Source organism: Chenopodium quinoa, unplaced genomic scaffold (assembly GCF_001683475.1).
Source record: "Chenopodium quinoa cultivar QQ74 unplaced genomic scaffold, ASM168347v1, whole genome shotgun sequence".
NCBI classification, from domain to species: Eukaryota; Viridiplantae; Streptophyta; class Magnoliopsida; order Caryophyllales; family Amaranthaceae; genus Chenopodium; species Chenopodium quinoa.
Genome location: NW_018742738.1, coordinates 10,960,256 through 10,979,061, shown reverse-complemented (window position 1 = coordinate 10,979,061; position 18,806 = coordinate 10,960,256). Strand labels below are relative to the sequence as shown.

Genomic DNA, 18,806 nt, shown 5'->3' with positions numbered 1-18,806 from the left:
AAATCGGTCATGAGTTAGATTATATACTGAGTAGAGAAGAGAAACAAAGAGAGAATGGAGTAATGGATGGAGAACAATTAAAAGGATTCTAGGGTTTTATCTTTTGTTCCTTTTATTTTAGAAATTACTTTTAAAAATATTTAAAGTAAGAGGGAATTTTTCAATATTTTTTTTTCTTTTTTAAACAATTAGTTGTGGGTTCGATCGTGTTAGCAAAAATTGTTACTCGTAGTAAAAACGCTTTTAATACATGTTTACTATAAGTTAATCAATAATTTTATGGTAATTCAAGTTACATTTGGTATGGTGAGCAATTATTTTGTTCTTGTATTTGTAACTTATGAGAATTTGTTTTTCCATGGAACAAACCATGCTTTAATAATGTTATTTGTTGTAAAGTTTTTCTTTTTTTTTGTGCTTTAGAACTAATCCGACTTCGGGACTTAGTTCTAGGTGGTTAGGTTATAGTCCCTTCTTAATTGTTGTAGGAAATCGAATACACGACCCTTCTTATCATGTCAACTTCAATCACCACTGCACCAACACTCAATTGGTAACTATATACTACCTCCGCCTCTTTTTACTTGACACGTATTTCTTTTTAATAAGTTTTTTTTAGTTAATACGTTTCCTTTTGGGGTAAATTTTTTACCTTGTATTTACAAGCTACCCCACTTGCTTTTTCAATCTCTCTCACTCTCTCTCCTCTCTTTAATATATATGCCTAAATCAAGCGCGTCAACTAAATAAAAACGGATGAAGTATATTTAATACTCCATACACTCAATTAGAAACTGTACATATTTTATACACAAAATATCATTGGTCAAAGTTTGACATTTGAATTGTGTCAAACTGTCAAAGCATTGAATTTGTACGACTTGAAAGGCAAATCCGCATCTCCAAGACTCTATATGGTTCTTGGAATATTGGTTTTAGCCAGGTTTAAAATAAGTTCAGCCAAATTCTCATCCCACCACTTAATATAGTAGTAATATGGTATACTCCATTTATATCAGATAGAAAAATTTGCTAATCATATCCAATTATCAATCTACAAGAGACTAATAATGTACAAGAGACTAATATGCACAAGACTAATAACAACAACTTGATCACTGATTTGGTTCTCAAATCTCATAAAAGTAAACACATAAATTATTCAATTTAAAGTAATCAACCATTTTCGTTAAATCAAAGACGAATATGTACACTTGATCAGATTAATTAATCAATCTAACATCACCTATTTCGAGAAAAATTAAATTAAATGTAAGGATTAACATGAGAAGAGTAATCTCTAATTCCAGCACCTTCCCAACCCATCCACTCCTCCCATAATTCCCATTCTGAATCATTGTCTGTTCCTCTAAATCCTTCATCTGGATCATAATATGCTTCCACTGCTTCCTCTTTTGTTTCGCCTCGAAAATTACTCATTAACATCTACATTAACACCAAATTCAAAGTCAATTAAGCTACGTTTGTTCAAGATTATTGTGCTGTGAATTTGTCTATTTGAAAATTGAATAATAAATAGAAAAGAATCAGTATTGCTTACATCATAAGCTTCATTGATTTGGTGAAAATTGATTGTGCAATTATCTCCTCTACATACATCTGGATGATACTGTAAACACCACATTTTACAAATCCAATTAGATTTACCATAAAAACACTTCAAATTCCACAAAAATCAACACGATTTAGTAAATTACAGCTGAAATGTCTTAAATTAGATCCAAATTGATAAAATTTCTCAAAATCAAACCTCTCCAATAAATTAAAGCAAATTTCACGAAACTTAACGGGAAAAAATATTTCATTGGCGAAAAAACTCAATTTTAAGCAAAATACGCATCAATAAGGGAAAAAAAAACAACTCAGGCAGAAAAAACATACAGTATTAATTCAACAGATAAAATACGGTTGAAATTTCTTAAATTAGACGAAAACAGATTTTTTTTCACAAAATAAGAATCTACAACCAGATTAACAGTAAAATAAATTAGAGAAATCGATGAAATTTTCACAAAACATTAAAAAAAAAACAAAAACAATGAAAAATCAGAGTGAAGCACAGATATTAAAGCAAAATCAAAGGAAATTACCTGCAAAGCAAGGCGTCGGAAAGCCTTCTTGACCTCAGATTCAGACGCTCCGCGATGAACGCTAAGAGTCTGGTAAGGATCAGCGTAAGTAGTAGCAGCCGAAGCAGAAACAAACGCAACACGATTTCTGCTCGTTTTGTTCTTCCTCTTCTTCATCAATGGAGAAAAAGATGAAATTGAAGAGGATAAACCTTTCACTGCCGCCATTAAAGCTCTAAAACAAAGCAAATTTAGATAATTCTAACAAAATAAATAATTTCGGATAAAATTTGAGACAAAAAAAATTTGGATAGAATAAATAATTGTAGGAAGAAGAAGGGTTGGTAGAGTTGTATATATATAGAGAAAAAAGGGAAACAAGGATGACGTGTAAAGACGTGGATTGTGGAAAAAGGACTGAGTCTCGCTTGTGGTGCTAGATAAGGATCTGCCAATGATCTTATCCGTGTAATAAAAATAGGAGTTTTGTGGTTTTAGGGGTATTATTTATTTATTTATTTTTAGCTCGTTTTGTTTTTATTTTTTTATTATAATATGTGATAATGATCTGTTTTGAACGTGGCAGTCCACCGCGGATGACATAATGCCACGTGTTTAAAAGTTGAAGGTTAAATTGTTTAGATAGGGTACTTTTTTGCATTATTAGTTTATACTTTTATCTAATTCCTAGAGCGGTATTGTCGGTTTGGAAGCTGGAATGAGCCCAATGTTTTGCACAAAACTGGTTTTTCTTCTCGGGTGCAAAATTGCAAATTATGCAAGGAGTTGAGTACTTATGATATTAATGAAGCATATGTCATCAATCATTTAAAAAAAACATATTTATTGGTGAAAAATAAAAAGACCAATCATATTTTATTATAATGCTTTACATGGATTTTAAATGTTCAAAAGGGTGAATGAAAATTTTAGAATCCCGCCATATATATTTCAAGAGACCTGAATATGAGTGAGAAAATTATGATTTCAGTGGAACCATTAATTGCAAACAAAAAAAATAAAATAAAAGTAATGTCACATCACCAGTGGCGGATCTAGGATTTTCAACAAAGGGGGCACCAATATCTACCAACATAAAAGGATATAGACGAATTTATTTTTTTTAAAAAAAACTTCTATTCATAGAGGTAAATTCATAATGTAATAAAAAATTTCAATCATAACAAAGTTCTACTTAAAAAGTTACAATTGTTCTCGTCGAGTTTTCATATGTTGGAATCGGTTTACGATAGCATCTATGCTTACACTAAAAAACAAATCTTTTTCTAGACTAGTAACCAAACAATCATTCAACAACTGATCTCCCATGCTATTGCGCAATTTGCTTTTAATTTGAGTCATTCCTGAAAAAGCTCTTTCAACACTTGTTGTCGCCACAGGGAGAAGCAACACTAACTTCAAAAGCATGTATACTATCGGATGAGTTTCATTCTTTTGTGTCTCAACAAGTTTCATGGAAAGCTCATTAAGGTTCTTCAAATTCAAAAATCTCTCATCACTTTTTATATTCACAATAAAATTTTTAAGTGAATCTTCCATAAAAGAAATTTCAACACTCGAAAATTCATTGGGATAAAATTTAGCAAGTCGAATCAATTTGTTAATGTCAAAAGAAGAAAACTGGTTAATGGGATTGAAGCAAGACATGCATATAAGTAATTCCTTACTTACCTCATCAAATCGATAATCAAGTTCTTGCAATTGTAGATCAATGACACTTAGAAAAACTTCGACTCGAAAATGGTGAAGATTAGTCACGTGTGGCCTACCACCACGAAATTGTCGTCTCCTTGGGACAACATACTTTTCCTCCATGTTAGGAATTTCAATGTCATACTTAACCATAAATGTGGTTACTTTTTCCTTGTGAGAATCCCAATCATCATCTCGTAACTCTTGTAAATGTCTCTTAGTTACATCCACCATTGTCATTGCATTCACAATATCTTGATCACTTTTTTGTAATGGCATATTCAACTCATTTGTAATAGAAACACTAGTAGAAAAAATCAAAAAGGCACCCCCTAATTGGCACCGGTTCAGTCCAAACCCGTGCCAAAAATGGCCTTAAAATTTGGTGGGAAGTTGAACCAGGATATATGACACCGGTTCACTTCAAACCGGTGGCAAAAACATAAAAGGGCACCGGTTTAAAGTGAACCAGTGCCATTAAATATTAAAAAAAAAACCGGCCCATATAAAAGCCCCCAACCCAAACACATTAGCTCATTTAGCCGTTTCTCTTTCTCTCTCCTCCTCTCTTCCTCTTTCTCTCTCCTCTCCTCCTCTTTCTCGATTTCCTTCTCCGTCCTCCTTCTATTTCTCTTCCCTCATCTCCTTCTCCCTCATCTCCTTCCAACATGCAACACCGTCCTCACTTCTTTCAATCGATTTCTTGGTATTTTTTTTTATATTTTATTTTGATTATTATTTTTGATTTCTGTTCATTTTTATTCGATTTTAATAGGTTTTTTTTTTCGATTTTCTGGGTTTTTTTCTTCGAATTATGGGTATTTGTTTTCGATTTCATTTTTGGGTATTTGTTTTTCGATTTCATTTCTAGGTAATTGTTTTTCGATTTCATTTTTGGGTTTTGTTTTTCGATTACATTTCTGGGTATTATTATTGTTTTTCGATTTTGATTCATTTTTCGATTATTATTTGTTTTTCGATTTTAACTAATTTTTGATTTTAATTTTTTTTATTTTTTTATTTTCTGGGTTTTAATTTTTTTCGATTTTCTGGGTTTTAATTTAATTTTTTCTTCATTTTCTGGATTTTCTCGATTTTCTGGGTTTTAACTAATATTCGATTTTAATTTTTTCGATTTAATAGGTTTTAATTTTTTTTCGATTTTAATTTTTTCGATTTTTCTAATTTTCTGGGTTTTTAACTAATTTTCGATTTTAATTTTTTTTTGGATTTTTTTTTTTATTTTCTGGGTTTTAATTTTTTTTGATTTTCTGGGTTTTAATTTAATTTTTTCTTCATTTTCTGTATTTTCTAGGTTTTAACTAATTTTCGATTTTAATTTTTTCAATTTTCTGCGTTTTAATTTTTTTTCGATTTTAATTTTTTCGATTTTTTTTTTAATTTCTGGGTTTTTAACTAATTTCGCAGCTAATACATTACTATTTGCTTTGCAGGACCAAAATATTGCACATAATTGAAGAATCAAGAATCAAGAATATTGATTTAGATGTTTGGGTTTTTTTTTTTTATTGTGATGTTGTAATATTTTTTTTTTGATTTATATTGTAGTTCTTTTTTATTTATTTATATGTTGTAATTTTATAATTTGTATATTGTAATTTTTTCTTGATTATATACTGTAAATTTCGGCTATATTCAATGATATTCGATTAATATGTTGTTGTTCTTATTTATTTTAGTCAATTTGATTTTTAAGTGAAAAATGACGACGACAAAAAAAATGATTTTTGGGGGTTTTTTGGCACCGGTTAACCGGTGCCAAAAACTTTGAAATAATTTTCCGTGGGCCTTTTTGGCACCGGTTCAAACCGGTGCCTTAGGCCGGGTTTGAACCGGTGCCAAATTCATTTTTTCACGTAGTGAAAATATACTCTTCATCAAATGTGCCACAAAGATAAAATCAAATGTCATCAATAAGTGAGTAAGTGACTCAGCTTTACTCCTATCAACACGATCAGAAATAGCTCCAATGTCATCAAGTGACTCAAGAATCATGGGATACATATTAAGCACATTCAAAATGGTTCTAAAGTGAGAACCCCAACGAGTATCGCCGAGTCTACTCAAGCTACGCTCCTGATTTAAACTAGTTCCCGATTCAAGTTCACCCAAAGTTAGTGCCTCCACAACATGTTCAGCCTGTTTTTGTCAAAGAAATTCTTTTCTCTTAGGTGAAACACCCACAAAATTTAATAATGGTGCAAGCACATCAACAAATAGCCACCCACAATCAGCATTTTTCTTAGCTACGGCAACAAGAGTCAATTGGAGTTGATGGGCAAAACAATGAACAAAATATGCAGATTCACATTCACTTTTAATTAAAGTTTCAAGGCCGTTAATTTCACCTTGCATATTGCTGGCACCGTCATAACCTTGACCACGAACTCTAGAAAAAGTAAGAGAATGCTCCATAAGTAAAGATTCTATTGCAGATTTTAGTGTCAGAGATTTGGTATCAGCAACATGGATAATACCAAGAAAGCGCTCAGTCACCTCTCCTCTTTTATTTATGTATCTCAAACAAAGAGCCATTTGTTCTTTATCAGATATATCAGCAGACTCATCAGCAAGAATAGCAAAAAAATCACTTCCCAATTCATCAGTTATTGCTTTGGTTGTTTCTTTTGCACAAGCATTAATGATGTCTTTTTGAATAGTAGGAGATGTCATTTGAGAGTTACCCGAAGCATTTTCAAGAACTACTTGCCGAACATCAAAATTTTCAGTTGCAAGAAATTTCAGAAGTTCTAAAAAATTACCTCGATTCGACGAAGACTCACTTTCATCATGACCACGTTGGGGTAACCCTTGAAGTAATAACCACCTCAAACACTTAATAGAAGCTTGTAGTCTCTTTCGATACTTACTCATAGTATCCTCAGTTTGCTTAGATAAACCAGATGCAATGGAACCCTTCTGATTTTTAAAAGCATTTAAACTCCCCATAGCTTGATTGTGGGCACTCATATGTCCTCCAATATGCTTATCATATGCATCTGTTTTATTCCAAGCTCTAAATCCACCACTTACAAAAGCATCTCCACCCGGTGAATTTTCATTCTTGAATAAATAGCAAGGAAAACAAAACGCTGCATCCTTTTCAACACTATACTCAAGCCAAGATCTATACTTTTAAAACCAATTAGGGTTAAAACGACGCATTTTTTGCCCAAAAGGTCTTTGAGGAAATTCATATTCTTTAGGCTGGCAAAGTTTTCTTTGAATATATGCTCTCCTAACAAGGTCCCTGTCATCTGGATGAAACTCATGTATCTTTTTTCTTAGTCTTGGATCATGAGGAAGATTTACAACGTCAACCACAGTTAATCTTTCTTCATCGTTTAGAACTTCAATCCTAGGATTTGAACTAGCTCCAATTTCTGCTTCACCTCCTAAATTTTGAGGGCTATTTTCAGTTTCTTGAGATGGAGGATTATCAATTGGTTGAGAAATATCAGGTTGATTTGCTTGAGATTGGGGAGGATTAGGACTAGAGGTAGCACCAGATTCTTTATGAACTCTTTTTTAAAAAAAAACTTGTAATATCTCTTGTTTTTGTTCTCTTCATACTGTAATTTTAAATGAGTATAATTAGATTTTTTTACAATTACTTTAACAAGATACAATTATTTTGTATAGCTTTACAATTAATTGATAATCCCCTCATTCCCTCAAACAAATTAACAATTTACTAATAGTAATAAAGTACCACTGTAACAAATTATTATTTATTAATGTGCAATATTCAACATATTATATAATTCATATCAATTTCAATTATAAAATTTATTAAAAATATCAACATTCGACAACCAAATCAAGGAAAAAATTAAGAACATTAAAGAATAAAGAATAACAAAGGATAATAAGAAAGTAACTGACCTTAATTTGGTAGATGTGACACCTGATTAGGGGATTTTTATCCACCAATCACCGTTTGACAAGTGGACCAACCAGGTTCCGCCACGTGTCCTTCGCGTAGGCCAATAGGAGCCTGCCACTTGTCAATCACAGATACGTCCTCTACGGACCAATTGAGACACGCCACGTGTCCACCCATGCCAAATGGGAAAACCGGCCAACAAGGCCCAATCCTGTTTAGAGGCCCGGTCAGCCCTAGGTTTACCCTAAACCTAGAGAGTGGCACGCTTCTCAAGACTATAAATACTTAATTAATCCTCATTAAAAGGGAATTAAGCAATCAAGCAATTAAGAGAGCAATTGATCAAGCAACTAATCTCACCTGAAGAACGGAACAGAACAGAAACATTACGGAACACTAATAACCGGCTAATCTCGCTAACAACGCAGATTACCAACATTAAACACTCTCACCTAGAGAGATCTTATTACTTTAAATTCCGTATTAATTACTCCTTAATCAGGTACTAACTTGACCGTTGGAGGCGGAGCTCTCAGGAGTCTCCGTTATTTTGCAGGTACAGGCGTCCGGTTCCAGTCTCGGAATTGTAACTCTCCCGCAGGACATCAGAAAACCCCGAAACATTTGGCGCCGTCTGTGGGGAGAGTACTTCAGAGATGGCATCCAAGTCTGTACCGACTCCTGAAGAGAGGCGTCCCCTAAACGACCCTCAAGTTCAGTCGGACCATGACACCGAAAGTGAATTTGAAGTTGAAACTCATACAGCTCCAGACGGGACCCTAAGGGCCCGACGTACCCGTCATACCGAAAGGAGGGAACGGGAGCATCTTCAAACAGGAAGCGAGCCAGCAGGCGCACCGCCTGCTCGGCAACAGCCGACTGATGGGTCTGCTCCCATCACAAGGAACGAACTCATGACCTTCATGAGGGACTTCAAGGGAGAGATTCAAGAGTTGATCAACAGGAAGCCGCCTGCTTCAGTCAAGGAGCAGTCGGCCAAGAAACCTTCCACTTCACAGAAGAGGAAGCCAGTTCAAGGGCGAGAGGCGACTCCTCATCCTAAATCTAGGAAGCGTGAGCCACCTGCCCTTGATTTCACAAAATTCCGTTATCCTACAGGAAATAGGAAACCGGTTCTTCATATTCAGGCGGACGGGTCAAAGCAAACATTCACAGATGCTCGGCTACTGCTAGAGCAGAAGAAGAGTGACCGATTGTCAGAGTCGGCTTCTACTTCAAATTTTCAAGACAGTTTGCGAAATGCCTCGATGAGGCATACTCAGTCGTACCATGAGAGTCAGTCAGGCGGCACCTCCCGTCAGTCCGGCTTTCATAGTGCCCAGGCGGTACCAAACTTACCATTTGTGCCGCAACAACAGTATTTTATGCAGCCACCTCCATTTGGTGGACCTGCAGCAAAAAACGTCCAACCTATGGGCTGGCAGCTACGGTTGCTTAGACTTGGTGAACAGCCGTCGGCCTTCTCCAAGGAAATTACTGAAGCCGCTCAGCCGGCCAAAGTAAAAAATGTACTAGTAGGCGCCTATGACGGCACTACTAACCCAGAAGACCATCTGATGGCATTCACCAACCTGATGTACCTTCAAGGGTTGGATGATCCCACTTGGTGCAAGTCTTTCCCAGCGACTCTCAAGGGAATCGCACAGCAATGGTTTGGCAACCTGCCGACTGGTTGTGTAAACAGCTTCAGGACGCTTGCTTACTTATTTGCCTCCAACTTCGCCATGAACATCCCTGCGAAGAAAACGACCCTTGATTTGAGAACAATTCAGCAGGGCGAGAAGGAGGGGCTTCGCTCTTACATCAGGCGATTCAACCTAATGAGAATACAGATTCAAGGGTTACCGGATGAGGTAGCTTATACCGACTTTTTTAGAGGTCTCAAAGATGGGTCTACCTTCAAATTTGATTTGGTTCGAAAAAGGGTGGCGACTCTTCAAGAGGCCTTGATTGAAGCAGAAGCCTATATACAGGCGACTGATCTGTGTACGATAAAACAGTCGGACGGGAAAAGGTTCGACAAAAGAGAAGGACGACAGAAACAGTCGTCTAACAAAGATGAGAAAAGAAAAGAGGTCTGGGCGGCTGATTTCTCTAAACAGCCGGCCCAGAAAAAGAAAAAAGAATTCAAACCATACTCCCCAAAGTATGTGTTTAACAAGGATAACCAGTTTATCCTAAAAGAAATAAAGGGACGGATCTCAATTGAGAAGCCGGTCCCCATGAAGGGTTCTGCAAACAACCGGAACCAAGATAAAATCTGTGCTTATCATGATGACGTTGGTCATCACACCAATGACTGCATCAGTCTCATGCGGTACCTAGACCGCCTGGCTGAGCAAGGTGATCTTGACACTTACGTCAAGAAATCTACGGGGAACACTTCCTCAAAAAAGCAGTCGGCCAAAAAGAATCAACAGGCCGACAGCTCCGATACAAATGATGCAGTCGTCTACACCATTGCAGGCGGCTTCTCAGGAGGCGGCCCCACTATTAGGGGCAACAAAGATAATATAAGGCGGTTAGATGTAAATTCCGTTCACCAAGAACGGCCGTCCAAATATACATTTCCTGAGATTGTCATCACTGAAGAGGATCTAGGAGGAATAAGGGGGCCGCATGACGACCCTCTCGTTATTGAATGTAAAGTGGCCAACCAGAGAGTTGGCCGAATCCTCATAGATACCGGGAGCTCCTCAGATCTCATCAGCAGCAAATGTCTGTCAAAACTGAAATATCAGACGGACTGCATACATCCGGCCTCCCACCCTTTAATAGGGTTTGGAGGAGGAGTCGTCCACCCACTGGGACGAGTAGATTTGCCCATTCGCCTTGGCGAAAAAGGGGAAGGACGACACATGGTAGTCCGGTTCCTAGTAGTAGAGGAACTCTCGGCCTACAACATGATTCTGGGTCGACCAACCCTGAATAATTCCAAGGCTGTTATAATCCCGTCTCTTATGTTGCTCAAGTTTGAGAGGGATAATGGAACAGTCGGCTCCCTAAGGGGAGATCAGAGGATGGCCCGAGAGTGCTATCTCTCGGATGTCAAGCCCACTGTTATGGCCACTGGGTCAAGTGGAGAAAAAACAGACCTTGACAATATCAAGGAGAGTACGCCTGTTCAAGAAACAGGCGACAAAAAGAGAAAGGCGTCCCAGACAGAGTCCGCAAGAAAAGCAAGAAAATAGCAGTCATTGGCGGAGGAGCGGCCGGATGAGTTCCGCCCTCAGCCGGCTGGTGAGCATTCGGACCTGATCTTAGACGACTCACGTCCTGACCGAACAGTCAAAGTTGGGACGACTGCTCTGAGAAACCTGGGTGACGACTTTCATAACCTATTGAAAGAATACAAGGATATCTTTGCATTTGAAGTCCATGAAATGCCAGGCATCAGTCCTGATCTGGCGGTACATAAACTCGCTCTGGATCCGAAAAAGAAGCCGGTACGGCAAAAGAAGCGGAACCATGGCGAAGAAAGAAGTCAGGCGGCAGCCACCGAAGTTAAAAAATTACTTGATGCAGGGTTCATTCGGCAATGTTAGTTCCCAGACTGGGTTGCAAATGTGGTGCTTGTTAAAAAGCCGAATGGCACCTGGCGAATGTGTGTAGACTACACAGACTTAAACAAGGCGTGCCCCAAAGACAGTTACCCTCTGCCTAAAATTGATAATCTGGTCGACTCAACAGCCGGCCATGCCTTGATGAGTTTCATGGACGCCTATTCTGGTTTCCATCAAATTCCCTTATGGAAGAAAGATCAGGAGAAGACGGCCTTCGTCACTGATCAGGGGTTATACTGTTACACGGTCATGCCGTTTGGTCTTAAGAATGCCCCGGCTACCTTCCAACGAATGATAAACACAGTGTTCTTTGATCAGATTGGGAGAAACGTCGAGGCATATATTGATGATATGATTGTCAAGACTAAACTTCAGAAAGATCATCTGACGGACCTCCGAGAAACTTTCGCCACACTCAGGCGGCACCATGTCATGCTCAATCCCAAGAAATGTGTATTTGGAGTTGAGTCTGGGAAATTTCTCGGATTCCTTATCAATCAGAGAGGAATAGAAGCGAACCCTGAGAAGGTGCAGGCGGTCATTGACATGCAGTCGCCTCGTACCATCCGAGAGGTTCAGAAGTTAACGGGTTGTCTGGCGGCCTTGGGAAGATTTCTAAGCCGATCAGGCGACAAATGCCTATACTTTTTCCAGGCAATTAAGAAAAAGGCAAGGTTTGAATGGGGGCCGGATGCTGAGGCCGCCTTCCAGAAATTAAAAGTTCACTTGCATTCCTTGCCGAGGCTGGTCAGCCCTTTGCCCAAAGAGGATCTGTACATGTACCTGGCCGTCTCTGATCATGCGTTAAGCGTTGTTCTCCTTGCTGAAAGGGACGGCTGTCAGCTCCCGGTCTACTTTGTCAGTCACGTACTGAAAAATGCCGAGTTGAGGTATCCCCTAGTGGAGAAATTTGGTCTTGCACTCTTCATGGCTGTTAAAAAATTGAAGCCCTACTTTTTGGCGCATGCAGTCGTCGTGTATACAGACCAACCTATCAAGCGGCCCCTTACAATCATGGAGTTGTCAGGACGAATGATCAAATGGGCCATAGAAATACAGAGCCTCGAAGTTACTTTCGAGCCTAGAAAAGCAGTGAAGGGGCAAGCCTTTGCTGACTTTATTGTAGAGATGACTCGTCCTCCTGACTCTCAAGTTCCAGACCAAGTATGGAAGGTATATGTGGACGGAAGCTCTACTTCAAATGGTTGTGGAGCAGGCGTCGTATGTCAATCTCCAGAGGGCGACAGGTTCGAGTATGCTCTACGCTTTAGTTTTCAGGCTTCAAACAATGAGGCAGAATATGAAGCTATACTAGCCGGGATCCGCATGTGCAAGGCGGCAGGGGCAAGAAAAATAGACGCCTGTTCTGATTCACAATTGATAGTGAGTCAGTACAACGGCGAATACGAAGCAACCCATCCGGCCATGATCAAGTACTTACAGGCGGTCCGACAAGCAGTCGGCTCCCTTGAGGATTTCCATCTGATCCAAGTGCCGAGATCAGAAAACAACCAGGCGGATGCACTGTCAAAATTAGCATCATCCGCCTCCTCCGATACTCCTCGAACTGTTTTTTGGGAAGTAATAGAGAAGAGAAGCATCGAGGAAAACCCTATTGGAATCCTAGACAGAAGCTCAACCTGGATGGATTCAATCAGGGCATATCTGACAAACGGTACACTGCCGGATGATCCTCAACAGGCGGCAGCTCTGAAAAAACGAGCCACCTGTTTTGAAATGATTAAGGGAGAACTTCATAAGAGGGGGTACCTTCAACCCTTCTTAAAGTGTGTTACTCCTGAAAAGGGACGAGAGATACTAGATGATCTTCACTCTGGTTACTGTGCTTCTCATATAGGTGGTAGGATGCTTGCTCAAAGGGCAAGGCGGCAGGGCTACTTTTGGCCTACTTTGGAAGCAGATGCAATGGAGAGGGTGAAAAAATGTGACAAGTGCCAAAGGTTTGGCAAGCTAATTCACCGTCCGGCTACTGACCTCACTACCATTCACAGCCCACTACCGTTTGCTAAGTGGGGCATGGACATCCTGGGTCCATATACGCCTGCTACAGGCGGCAGAAGGTACATACTTGTTGCCGTTGACTACTTCACTAAATGGGTGGAGGCGGAGGCTGTAAAGGGAATCAAGACGAAAGATGTAATTTCATTCATTTGGAAAAATGTCATCACTCGGTTCGGGGTTCCCATGTCTATGGTTTTTGATAATGGTCCCCAATTTGAGACGCCTGTTCTCAAAAGCTGGTTGGGAGACCAAGGAATAGCAAACTACTTTGCATCTGTCGGCCGTCCACAAGCAAACGGCCAGGTAGAAGCCTTTAATAAAATCATCTCAGACGGTCTCAAGAAAAAGATTGAACGAGCAGGCGGCCTATGGGCGGATGAACTACCACATGTTCTCTGGGCCATTAGGACGACTGAAAAAGGGGCGACTGGAGAAACTCCATTCCTCCTAACTTATGGTGCGGAAGCTGTTCTTCCAATAGAACACTACGAGCCGACTCTTCGAGTAATGCTATATGACGAAGAGGCAAACTGGGAAGCCATGCGCCTGGCATTAGACTCACTTCCTGAAAAGAGGGGCAATGCTGTTTTGCGCCATGAGATCTATCGCCTGAGAATGACTAGATCATACAACAAAAAAGTACACAGGCGTCCACTCAAAGTAGGGGACTTTGTACTTAGAAAAATGGAAGCAGTTGGTAGGGCTAATGAGTCTGGCAAACTAACTCCCAACTGGGAAGGACCCTACCGAATCTATGAGGAATTCAGGGACGGTACCTACCGTCTGGAAACACCAGACGGACAACCGTTGCCTCGAACTTGGAATGTAGATAATCTTAAAAAATATTTCTTCTGAATGATGTAAAGTAAAGAGCTACTTAATAAAAGTTTGCACTTGCTATTCAATTTTGTATTACGAGGGGCATGCCGTCTGTACCTTTACAGTCGGCTACTCTCCATTGAGTTTTTCACTCTATCTTACGAGGGGCATGCCGTCTGTACCTTTACAGTCGGCTACTCTCCATTGAGTTTTTCACTATCTTCAGAGGGGCATGCCGTCTGTACCTTTACAGTCGGCTACTCTCCATTGAGTATTTTACTCACAATACTTAGCTAAAAAGATTAGGGCCTGGCCGACCCTGTGCCTAACAGGCGGCTACCCTTCTTTTACTTAGCACCCACGTTCACCAAGAACTTACCAAGGCCACCGGCCGAATGATCAGACCAGGCGCCAAGCCAACTGATCAAATTAACAAAACTAATACGACCTGTCCCAACATCATAGCAGGCGTCCGACGGCATCCCTCCGGATGAAATTCGTCGCAGAGAGCAGCTCCCTTTTGGGTGGAACATTGTTCTATAAACTAATTACACGGCACCTATACGACTGTCCCCAAGGGCAACCACGTAGCCGTTTTTGAGACAAGGATAACTCTATCACTAACCAAACCAGTGGTAGCAGTTGACATCTGAGTCAGATGACCGCCTGTATTACTTGGGATAAATGCAGGGGGTACCTATTGAGTTAATAGCCAACAAACATTGGCGAATCAAGGGGTCTAGCCGGCCTACGCCGCCTGGTACCTCTACTTCTCAAACAAAAGTGACGGCGACTGAGTAGCTCCAACGTTAACTCATAGTCACTCCTTCAAATTTGGTATGGAACCTAAAAGGTTTGAGTCGTCCGCCTGTTTTTAACAAACAAGGGCACTCAAACCCCTATTCCTACTAGGTAACCTATTGAGTTAATAGCCAACAAACATTGGCAAATCAAGAGGATCAGCCGGCCTCCGCCGCCTGGTACCTCTACTATTCAATCTAGAGTGTGACGAAGACTAAGTAACTCCTATATTAACTTAATAGTCACTCAAACTTAGTATGGAGCCTAAAAGGTATGAGTCGTCCGCCTGTTTTTAACAAACAGGGACTCTCAACCACTACTCTTGCTAGGTTAATAAATTACGAGTTAAAAGCCAACATTGGCAATAAAGGGAAACAACCGGTACCCGCCGCTTGTTATCCTACTTACTTAATTCCTTGGCGACTAGGTAATACTATTTACTTGGTCAGACCACTTTCCTACTTGGTTAAAATTACAAAAAGACAGGCACGTTTGCCTAAAAAGGATCCAAACAAAATAGTTCGAATACCGATTGAATAAATGGCCGACTGATCGTCTATCCTGGAAACAGACAACCAGTCGTCCAGGGGCATAGGCGGTGTACTTACTATTTGTACCTGTCTGCAACGTTCGGCCATGTACAACAGTCGGTCTAGTGAACAATGGGATGTTAGATATGGACTACTTAGACAAATTTGAAGCAAAACAAAAATTTGATTAAAAATAAGCCGGTCATTAAAGACCAGCAAAATATTCAAAGCCCCGGCCCCCTGGTCAGCACTCTTCTTGCTGGACTCGGCTTCAGCTGCATCCTCTTTTGATGCCTTACCCCCAAGTGGCACAAGCGCCACAACCGGCTCTTCCTCCTCCTCCAACGCATCTCCCAACGCCTCTTCTTCAGCAGCCGCCAGGATCTCTTGATTATATGTTTCCGAACACTGGCGGTACGTTCTTTCCCAAGAGGCAAAGTCGGCATTGGGGAACAGGCGGCCCCAGGTCATGCGCTGGATTTGAGCGGAGTCTTCCACCATCTCCCGGACGAGCTCTTTCTTCTCTTGCTCGGCCTTTTCCGAGAGCTCTTGGGTAAGACTCTTCTCTTGGCTCACCAGGCGTTCTTTTACGTTGGCCAAAGATTTCTCCATGGCTTCGTAAGAGTGCATTTTTTGGCGAAAAGGTTTCAGCTCGGCCTTAAGATTTGTGACGGTCGCCTCCAGCTCGTCATTCTTCTTCTGGGCCGCCTCTAACTGAGCCCGAACAGCGGCGGTAGCCTGCGCCTGATAATAAAGAATATCAATGGTCAGTACTTCATTTTGGGCAATTTGAAACATTGCCTTATCACAGTTGGAGGCGGCCAAGCTTTTGCAGCCTTTACCTCTTTGTTTTTCCGATCAAGCGGCTTGCGAAGGCTGTTAACTCGGAGCAGGGCCTAAGTACAAAAAGAAAACAGGCGTCAGTTTCTAAACAAAAAAGATAACAGGCGTCCTGGAATTCAAATACTCAAAAAAGTATACCTCAGCAAGGACCCCTGCAATCCCATCAAGGTCAAGGGTGCCGGCACCCCTGACCGCCTCCCTTTCAGATGGAGGAACTACTTTGATCATGGACTTGGCTACCTCAACCAAGTCAAGCCCCTGAGGGCCGGCTGCATCAAGCGCAAAAAAAAGCAAGTTAGACCTAGTCAAGAAGGAAGCAAGTGAGTTTTTACAAGTAATTGTCCATACTTCTAGGCGGCCCCGCCGGGGTTTTAGAAGAAGTGGCCGGCTGCTTCTCAGCCGCCACTGTTTTCCCGGAAGACCCAGGAGAGCTTGCAACAGTCGTCCTCCGGGCCTTGGGGTCCGGCTGTTGCGAGGAAGAAGCTCTTGGAGTGCCCGACTGAAAATAAAAAGAGTTAGTATATGCATAAGACAACTCCTAAAAGAGGAAGAGTTTTCGAAGCCTACCAAGGGTGCCCCCTTGTTGGGGGAGTCGGTACAAGACTGTTGCATGAGAGAGGCCCGCAACATGGCCGCCGCAGTCTTGGATGCTGTTATTTTACTCATGGCGTCAGCTGCAAAAAAAAATGAACAGCAAAGTTAGTAAAGATCCCAAGTAAACAAAGCGTGAAAAAACAGAGTATTTGACAGGCCGGCTACCTCTAGAGCACCGGCTGCTGAGGCCACAGGCGGCCAAAAAGTACTCGTCATAGAGCCACTTGAAGCTCGGGACGCAGTTTAGGGGTACTTGCTCTCGTACCCCTGAAGTAGAGTTCACCCTAGTCTCTACTTTGAAGAGTCCTTTGTCTAGGATCTCTTTTTTAGCCTTTGGGGGAACAGGTGGCATGCTGCGGCCGCCTGCGAGAAGAGGTGGATCCCTATTCCACTTGTTAAAGCGTTGGTTCAGCTCCGTGTCTGAACCCTCGATGATAAGGAAGGTGTTCCGCCAGTCCTTCCATTTGTTCGCCTTACCTCTCGTCATGAGGTAACCCCTATGGCTTGTTAATTGATACCAGCCGGTACCTCCCGACTTAGGGGTCCGGCTGAGATAGTTCATGTGGGCGAAAGCCTCAAAGCTTGGCTCCACCCCGTACATTTCGCACCCGGCCACATAGCCGAGTACGTTTACCCAAGAGTTGGGGGCTAACTACCATAACCCCAAATCATACCCATCTAAAATCCGCTGAACAGCCGGATGTAATGGGAAGCGCAGTCCAGCTTTGATGGCCGCCACATAGCAGCCAAAGCAGCCGTCATCATAGCTGGTACCAGCCGGCCAGACGACAGTGTCTTCTGGATCCGGCACGAACAGTAAAAATTCCGGGCCCATTCTGTGGTTAGCAATAAAGCTCTCCACTTTGTCTTGCATGGTTGCGATCCGGCCCCGGGGTACCATGCAGTAGTAGGGGGCGTTTTCCTCTCTGTAAGAGGCGGACGGCTCCGCCCAATTGTCCCCCTTCTCAACTGCATGAGAAAGCCTCGCCTCTTGTAGGCGGCTGTTTCTTTCTTCTGAGCCTGGAGAACTGTGGCCAGAAGAGCTGGACTCGGACTCGTCCTCTGACGAGTCCGAAGAGGACGACTCCTCCCCTCTCCCAGAGGGGCCCGCCTCCTCTCCCTTAGAAGGAGCAGGAGGAAAATTAGACATATCAACGGTCAAATGGGAAGGGACCACCTTGACCCCTCTCTCAGAACTGTCGGCTTGGCAGTCGCCTCGTTTCACTTCTACATCTGGCGCCTGGTCAGATGTTTCACTAATGAGCACCCTTTGGGAGGAGCCGTCCGAGTTTGAGATCATAGCAGTCTTTTTTGTTCTGGCCATCACGTTCTGCATAGACACAGATACAGTCGGACTTTGTATAAAGGGCAAAGATGGGTCCAGAAAAGGGCAGGCGGCACTCCTAGTCCTAGATTCAGCCGTCCCCGGTGACCGGCTGATCACTAACTTAGGTCGTGTCGTGTGCTTCCGTGGTGCCATTTCAAAAAATAAAAAGAAAATTAAGAGTAAGAGAACTGAGTTACCTGAACGAGTGACGGTTGATGAAGTTCTGGAAATCCGGTGCAGTCGGCTTGTCAGAACAGGCGGTAGGCAGAAAAGGTCCGAAATGTCAGAGCAAGTTCAGGGGTCCGAATGTTCTCGCAAAGTTCTCAAATGTGAAAATGACCGAAGTCAGCACTTCCTTATATAGGCAAAGTGAGAAGGCGAAGGGTCGCTTCCAAATTCAAAATTTGGGCGGGAAATCTCTCGGCCATTTGCAAGGTGACACCTGTAGCAGGCCGTCGCCTGTCACCGTGCGACACCTGTCACAGGCGACACGTGACCAGTCACGCGCCACCTGTGAGGGGCAAATGATTAGGGGATTTTTATCCACCAATCACCGTTTGACAAGTGGACCAACCA

The 18,806-nt window shown here is 41.6% G+C and overlaps 3 protein-coding genes across 3 annotated transcripts; all 3 read right to left on the bottom strand.

Annotated features, from left to right (window-relative positions):
* Positions 1–1,088: 1,088 nt before the first annotated feature.
* LOC110724240 (chaperone protein dnaJ 8, chloroplastic-like) lies at positions 1,089–2,437 on the bottom strand. The gene is made up of 3 exons (XM_021903651.1): positions 2,112–2,437; positions 1,562–1,630; positions 1,089–1,446 (listed from the first exon to the last, which is right to left on the bottom strand). Exons 1-3 carry the CDS (start codon positions 2,316–2,318, stop codon positions 1,267–1,269), a joined length of 456 nt encoding a protein of 151 aa, XP_021759343.1. The 5' UTR covers positions 2,319–2,437; the 3' UTR covers positions 1,089–1,266.
* Positions 2,438–3,293: 856 nt separating this feature from the next.
* LOC110724079 lies at positions 3,294–4,037 on the bottom strand. Its single transcript, XM_021903476.1, has one exon. The coding sequence runs from the start codon at positions 4,035–4,037 to the stop codon at positions 3,294–3,296; it is 744 nt and encodes a 247-aa protein (XP_021759168.1).
* A 1,935-nt stretch (positions 4,038–5,972) lies between these two features.
* On the bottom strand, positions 5,973–6,773 carry LOC110724077 (zinc finger MYM-type protein 1-like). Its single transcript, XM_021903475.1, has one exon. The coding sequence runs from the start codon at positions 6,771–6,773 to the stop codon at positions 5,973–5,975; it is 801 nt and encodes a 266-aa protein (XP_021759167.1).
* Positions 6,774–18,806: the final 12,033 nt, after the last annotated feature.